We start from the raw sequence: 7768 nt of genomic DNA on the forward strand, positions 1-7768 counted from the left end.
CACGGTGAGCACTCTGCGTCACCCTGACTTGCTCCCTTTACTCATCCCCCTTCTCAGACCCACGGCCTATTTACTTGTTTTGATGTGTACATAATTCTATTTATTTATATTGATACCTGTTTACTTGTTTTAATGTCTATCTCCCCCCTTCCAGACTGTAAACCCGGTGTTGGCTGGGATTGTCTCTCTTTATTTATTTATTGCTGAATTGTACTTTCCAAACACATAGTAAAGTGCTCTGCACACAGTAAGCGCTCAATAAATACAACTGAGTGAAGGAATGAGCACTTATGTCCATATTTGTAAATAATTTATTCATATTGATGTCCATCTCCCCCTCTAGACTGTAAACTTGTCATGGGCAGGGAATGTGCCTATTGTTTTGTGCACTCTCCCAAGGGTTGAATATGGTGTTTTGCCCACAGTAGATGCTCAATAAATATGATCGAACGAGTGAATGAATAAATACGATTGCCTGATGAAGCCAGCCTTGGTCTTCTTGAGGAAGTGTGGGCTACATTACATCACCCTCTGCTATGGTAACTGCATGACTTACTTAAACCCCCCCACATGCCACTGGTTTGGGGCTGGTGAAATGTATTTCCCTATCTGCAGGGTCCACCCCCTGCCCCCTCACCCCCATGGACTCTTAACAGCAAATCAGTTCCATGAGCCTCAGCAGCTCCTCTGGGTCAGAGGATGGACCAAAATTGGGGGCCACCATCTGGCTATTCCCATCCCCAGAGACGGAATTCCAGGTTGGATAAATTGCTGATTGAGTATCTAATAATGATGATAACTGCGGTTTTTGTAAAGTGTGCCAGGCACTGTACTAAGCCTGGGGTGAATACGAGCAAATAAAGGTGGGCACAGTCCCTGACCCTGGACGCACTGACACATTAATACCGGGAGCTCTTTTGTACGTATATTTTTATTTGTTTTGGATATTTATTTCTACGCTGAGGTGTCGATTCAATTATTCGGTTCTATCTTGATGTATGTGTCTGACTTCCTGACTTCTTTGTCCCTCCTCCTGTTCCCACAATTTGTAAAATTCCTTCATCTGTGCCTCCCATCCCATTAGGCTGTAATAATAATAATAACGATGATGATGATGATGGTGGTATTTATTAAGCACTTACTATGTGCCAGGCTCTGTACTAAGTGCTGGAAGCTCCGCGAGGGCAGGGAAAGTATATCTTCCTATTTTTGTCCCCTCCCAAGCACTCAGTTTAGTGCTTAGCCCTCAGTGGGTGCCTAATAAATACCACTTATGCCAATGATCTCCATTAGATTGTAAGAGGGCAGGGAGAACATGTATCTTGCTACTGTTGTCCCCTTCCAAACACTTAATACACTGCCTAGTTCTCAGTAATAATAATAAGCCCTTATTATGTGCCAAGCACTGTTCTAAGCTCTAGGGTAGATACTAGGTCATCAGTTAGGGCTCATAGTCTTAATCCCCATTTTTACAGATGAGGTAACTCAGAGAAGTGAAGTGACTTGCCCAAAGTCACACAGCAGACAAGTGGCAGAGCCGGGATTAGAACCTTTGCCCTCTGACCCAAGCCCGGGCTCCATTCTGCTTCCCAGTAGGTGCCCAATAAATAGCACTGATTGACCAAAGGCATTGATCTCCAATAGACTGGAAGTTCCTGGAGGTCAGGGATCATAAATCTTGCTACTGCTTTCTTTTCCCTGCAGTTCATCAGTTCCCAGGAACTTACCATCTCTCGGATGAGACAGACAAAAATTGATTTATAAACTGTGGGAACAGGAGGAAGAATGAAAATGAAGTCATTCGATTATTTATTTGGCTTGTCCTATCTTTAAATGAGAGGCGGGTGGGACAGGGGTCTATACCTGATCTGATTATTTTGTACCTACCCCAGAGTTGAGCAGAGTGTTTGGCATGCAATGAGCCCTGATGAAATAATACCAGAGTGGAAAGAGCACAGGCCTGGGAGTCAGAAGACCTGGGTTCTGATCCTGGCTCCGCCACTTGCCTTCCGTATGACTTGGACAAGCCACTTCACTATTTTTTAAAATGGTATTTGTTGAGCCACCTCTCAGGGTCGCTCCTGCCGAGTTTCCAGTACGTTACCAGTCTCGACTACAGGAGGGAGAGTAGAGCAGAGGCCTATCCATTCCACTCCTAGCTCGGCCAGTGGCCAGCGAGCGGCAGGCCATCGGCTACAAGTCAAAACTCCCCTGTTCTGGGCAGTAACGGCACGGGAGAAAGTCGAGAGCGGTGACTCAGGTTTACTATGCGGAAGGAGGCCGTGGTAAACCACTTTCAAATTCTGACCAAGAAAACTCTACGGATCCACAATCAGAACAATTGCAGATGGAGGTGGGGGGTTCTGGGAGAGAGGTGTCCACGGTGACGCTCTGGGTCGGAGACGACTCGACGGCGCTGAGGAAACTGAAGCCCGGAGAGGTTAAATGACTTGGCATAGCCGGGATTAGAACCCAGGTCTTCGGCCTCACAGGTCCAAGCTCTTCCCACTAAGCAATGCTGCTTCTCTGGGCCAGTTTTTTAATCTGCAAAAGGGGGATTCGATCCCTGTTCTCCTTCCTCCTCTGACCTCAAGCCCGGCGTGGGGCAAGGACTGCGTCCAAACTAGTGATTCTCAATCAACTTCAGCACTCTGTACTGTGCTAGCCATGCAGTAAACCGTTAAAAAAATAACAGAGTTATGAATAGACACCCGAAATTTCGAAGAATGTTGCTCCCAGCCCGGACCGGAGAAGTCGACGAAAGGATTCACTTCCCCCGGTCAGTCTCCATCACCCTGCTGCTGCTCCTTCCGGCTCCAGAGTGGAAACACGGAGTCATAAACCACAACTTCCCTCTCCCGTTTCCTGGCAAACTCCCTAGGGCCTAATTCCTCAGCTCAGCAGATCTGGAATCTAACGGGTCACCATTTTTGGGCCATGACGTGTCCAGAGCAGAGCTCCGGCCAAGGGACTTCCCCACCGCCCGCTGACTATAAAGGGAGGGGAGCGAGTTGGAGAATTCATTGAGGCGGTGAACAGCCTAAAACAGCCTGCTCCCTCCTTCCAAACTCTCCTACCTCCAGAGCAGGAAATATGAAGGTCTCCGTGGCCCTCGCCTCCGTCTTCCTGGCTGCTGCTGCTACCCTCCTCTGCTGGCAGGCTGAGGCTCAGCTTGGTGAGTTTCCTTCAATTTCTCTCCTGAACTTTCTCTTCCTCCTGTAATAGCAAATCCTCATCGGCAAATCCCCCTTTAGACTGTCAACTCGCGGTGGGCAGGAGATGTGCCTGATTATCGTTCTCTTGTACTCTCCCAAGCGCTGAGGGCAGGGCTCTGTGCATGGCAAGCACTCGCTAAATTTGACTGACTGAATGAATGAATCGGTGGTATCTACTGAGCGCTTACCAGGTGCCGAGCACTGCACTCAGCGGTTGGGAGAGAAGAGAGTCGGAGGATGCGTTTCCTACTTGCAACGAGCTCACGGTCTAGAGAGGGAGCGTAATGGTAATTGTGGCCTTCGTTTAAAGCACTTATTGTGTGCCAGACACTGTATTAAGTGCTGGGGAGATGCAAGATAATCAGGTGGGACACAGTTCGTGTTCCACGTGGGGCCACCACCTGAGAGGGAAGGAGAAAGTGAATTCTCATTTGTCATGGGCAAGGATGCTGTCTACTAACTCTGTTATATTGTATTCTCCCGAGTGCTTAGTACGGTGCTCTGCGCACAGAAAGCGCTCAATCGATCATATTTATTGAGGGCTCATTATGTGCAGAGCACCGTACTAAGCGCTTGGGCAAGTACAACAGAATTAGCAGACCCGTTTCCTGCCCATAACGAGCTTACAGTCTAGAGAATACAGTTGATTTTACAGATGAGAAAACTGAGGCACAAAGAAGTCAAGTGACTTGCCTCCGGTCACACAGCAGACCGAGCAGGGATTAGAACCCAGGTCTCTTGACTCCCTATCCCTGGTCCTTTCCGTTAGGCCAAACTGCCTCTTTTGGCTGTGGTTTACATTGGCATTCATTGACCTCTGATTGTGAGCAAGACTAATTTATTTTTTCGATAAAAGTGGTGAGGTCCAGCTGGGAGTCAGAGGTCGTGGGTTCTAATCCCGGCCCCGCCGCTTATCGGCTGGGTGACTTTGGGCAAGTCACTTCACTTCTCTGTACCTCAGTTACCTCATCTGTAAAATGGGGTTTAAGACTGTGAGCCCCACGTGGGACAACCTCATTACCTTGTATCTACTCTGGTGCTTAAAACAATGTCTGGCACAGAGTTAGAGCTTAACAAATGCCACCATTATTACTATTAGACCATAATCTCCTTGAAGACAGGGTTTGTGTCTTCCAAATCTGATCCGAGCGCTTAGTACAGTGCTCAGGGCGTAGCAGATGCCCAAAAAATGCGATTGATTATCATTTCCCAAGGTCCAGGCTTTCAAAGAAATCCCTGAATCCACTGTTCCTTCCAAAAGCCCTAGACCCTTTCCATCAGCAGCTTCCACATGGCTCAGAGGAGCGAGGAGTTGTCATCGAGGCACAGAGAGTTTAAGCTCTGGTGGCCGAGAACCGTTTGGGTTGGGGAGGCTCAGAACACCTGTTTCTTTTAGGTTGAGGATTTTTAAAAAAGCAAAAGCCTCAATCCCCCCCCCCCCTTTAATTCTTTCAGAAGGAGTCAACATCCCTCAATCCTGCTGCTTCAGCTGGTCGAAGAAGCCAATCCCTCTCCACCTGCTGTCTGGCTACTTTGTCACCAGCTCCAAGTGTTCCCTGGAATCTGTGATGTAAGTAAAACCTTCCCCTCTCCCCTACCCCAAGTAGCCCACCTCTCCCAGATCCAGGTCAAAAGGAGGGTTAGCCAGGATCCTTATGGTCTGGTGGAGAGAGGACGGGAGTCAGGAGCCTCAATTTTTTTAAATAGTATTTCTTGTGAGTTTATTATGTGCAGACACTGTACTAAGCTCTGGGGAAGATACAAGCTAATCAAGTTGGAGAGTCCCTGTCCCATAAGGGGGTCCCAGTCTTTATCCCCATTTTACAAACGAGGTAACCGAGGCCCAGAGCAGTGAAGTAACATGCCCAAGGTCACCCAGCAGACAAGTGGCGGGGGCGGGATTAGAACCCAGGTTCTTTTGACAACCAGGCCCGTGCTCTAGCCACTGGACCACACCGCTTCTTCAAAACTCCCTCTTTTACCTCAAACACCTGGCTGCTAATCCCAGGCCAGGGTAACTGCTCAATAAATCTTTCTCCGATTGGCTGCTCTGGAGCAAGGCTTGTCCCTTCCCAAGGGCGGCCAAGCCCAACGGATGAGCTAGGCAGAACCCAGTGGCACAAAGTCTTGACTTTATTCCCTTCCCTCAACAAATTTCTCTATCCCGGGGTGATCTCACCAGACCATCTTTTCTCCACAGCTTCAGAACCGTGAAAGGGGTTGAAATCTGCACGGACCCCAAGGAAAAATGGGTTCAGGATCGCATAAAGCGTCTGGAGTCCAGGCGCAAGAAGCCATGAGCCTTCCCTTCGACCTCTCCAGATCCGCTCAGACTCCGAGTTGTGGCCGAAACCTCCGAAAAGGCCTCCTTCTGCTGCTCTCTGGGAATTTTTATATAATATTTGAATGTGTTTCATTTCAACATGCACCCGTATTTAAATTATTATCTTGGTTTATTAAACCCTATTTGTGTTTTTTTTTTTAATTTCACCTGTCACATCCCTTGGTGTAGTAGAATATTTATTGAGTACCTGCTGGGTGCACTACTCTGTAATAAGCACCTGTTAAGTGGGGAAAATTGTACCTAATCTCCCTACCTCACAGGATATCACAAGTTCAATGAGATATGTGAAAGGTTGCAGAGAAAAGGTTGTGTAAAACTCTGAGAAATTATTATTTTTAGCATTTTTATGGAGAAGTTGCTAAAGGAAATATGAATTATTTTGTGTATAAAATCCTGGTGTTGTGTCTTCTGTGTGGGAAGCTGAGGGAGAGGGGTGGTTCGGAGAACGCACTGTGGGGTTAGGGAGGCCGATTACTGTTTCCACAAAGTTGGGCTTCAAGGTAATGTTATTGATTACAAGCTTACTGGGGTAGATTCAGGGTTTTCAGATCGCAGTCCCACATGAGGCTCACAATTTATCGGAAACTCCATTTTACAAATGAAGAAACCAAGGTCCACAACGAATCGGCGATTTGCCCCAGGGAACCGAGCAGGTGATTGGCAGAATTGGGAGTTGAACCCAGTTCTCCTGACTCCCGAGCCTGTGCGCCTTCCAATCAATCAGTGGTATTTATTGAGCGCTTACTGGGTGCAGAGCACTGTACTAAGTGCTTGGGAAAGGACAATGTAACACTATAACAGACATTCCCTGCCCACAACAAGTTTAGAATCTAGAGGGAGAGATGATAGAAATAAATAATAAATAGAAATTAATATAAATGAATAAAGAAACATTACTATGTGTCAAACACTGTTCTAAGTGCTAGGATAGGTACAAATTAATTAGCTGGACATATGCCCTATCCCTCATGGGGCCAAAAGTCTAAGTATGTGTGAGATTAGAGCTGGAATGTGAGTCCCATGTGGACATGGACTGTGTCCAACCTGATTCTCTACTCTAGCGCTTGACACATAGCGCATAACAAATACCATCATTGTCTTTAACGTGGGACTAAACCCTGTGCTGAGTGTTGGGGCTTCTTCAATATAAGGCACTCTCATTGCTCAGGAGTAGAGAGTTTCCCATGGCCCCCCAAGAGACTCCCCCCAAAAGTCTCCCACACAATCCCTACCCCCTAAAAACAGTCCTCCAGTCCCAAAGAGGTGGAAGCCTTGGCCCGGCCCCACCTCTGCCAACAGAATGATGACCCCAGAGAGACCACCCCCGGTCTCTGGAATGTTCCCTTTTGGTCAATGGGGCAGGAATGGAGGGTGGAATCACTGGACACAGCCCCGTCCGGTAGCACAAATGAATTCAAATAAGCCTACCTGTGATTCCCTCTCCTCCAAGAGGGGAGGCTGGGCTCCGGGAAAGGAAAAGATGGCTACCTCCTGAGGAGATGTGGAAGGCAGTGAGGCGAGGGTTGAAAGCAGGGTTGACTCTTGAATCCCCTCAGATCCTGTGTTGGGGTGGTGGTATTTATTAAGTACTTACTATGTGCAAAGCACTGTTCTAAGGGCTGGGGGGAATACAAGGTAATCTGGTTGTCGCACGTGGGACTCACACTTTTAATCCCCATTTTACAGATGAGGTCACTGAGGCACCGAGAAGTGAAGTGACTTGCCCAAAATCTCACAGCTGAGAGAGCCGGGATTAGAACCCATGACCTCTGACTCCTAATAAGCCTGTCACCTTTCTACTGAGCCATGCTGCTTCTCTATCCCCTCAGATCCCATGTCGGGGTCCCAGAGCGGAGCTGAGAGCAGTGGCTGATGTCAAGCTCTCACCGCTCCTGCAGGTCTCTGGTGTGTGGATCCTTCCACCTCAGCTGACCCCCATAACAAGTGCAGCTCAACTGAGCTGAAGCTTTTCTTCTCACAGAACCTAAAGGAACCCGAGTTTCCACCAGGATTCCTCCCAGAATAATAATGTTGGTATTTGTTAAGTGCTATGTACAGAGCACTGTTCTAAGCGCTGGGGTAGACCCAGGGTAATCAGGTTGTTCTACGTGAGGTTCACGGTTAATCCCCATTTTACAGATGAGGTAACTGAGGCACCGAGAAGTTGTTAGTCTTATTGAATGTACATCTCCTCCAGGAGGCCTTCCCT

General features: G+C 47.9%; 1 protein-coding gene across 1 annotated transcript; it reads left to right on the top strand.

Annotated features, from left to right (window-relative positions):
* Nucleotides 1-3028: 3028 nt before the first annotated feature.
* Nucleotides 3029-5950, top strand: LOC100089603 (monocyte chemotactic protein 1B-like). The gene is made up of 3 exons (XM_001518914.4): nt 3029-3175; nt 4671-4785; nt 5416-5950. Exons 1-3 carry the CDS (start codon nt 3094-3096, stop codon nt 5513-5515), a joined length of 297 nt encoding a protein of 98 aa, XP_001518964.2. The 5' UTR covers nt 3029-3093; the 3' UTR covers nt 5516-5950.
* The last annotated feature ends 1818 nt before the right edge of the window (nt 5951-7768 follow it).

The sequence above is a fragment of the Ornithorhynchus anatinus genome, chromosome 17 (genome assembly GCF_004115215.2).
Source record: "Ornithorhynchus anatinus isolate Pmale09 chromosome 17, mOrnAna1.pri.v4, whole genome shotgun sequence".
Taxonomy (NCBI): Eukaryota; Metazoa; Chordata; class Mammalia; order Monotremata; family Ornithorhynchidae; genus Ornithorhynchus; species Ornithorhynchus anatinus.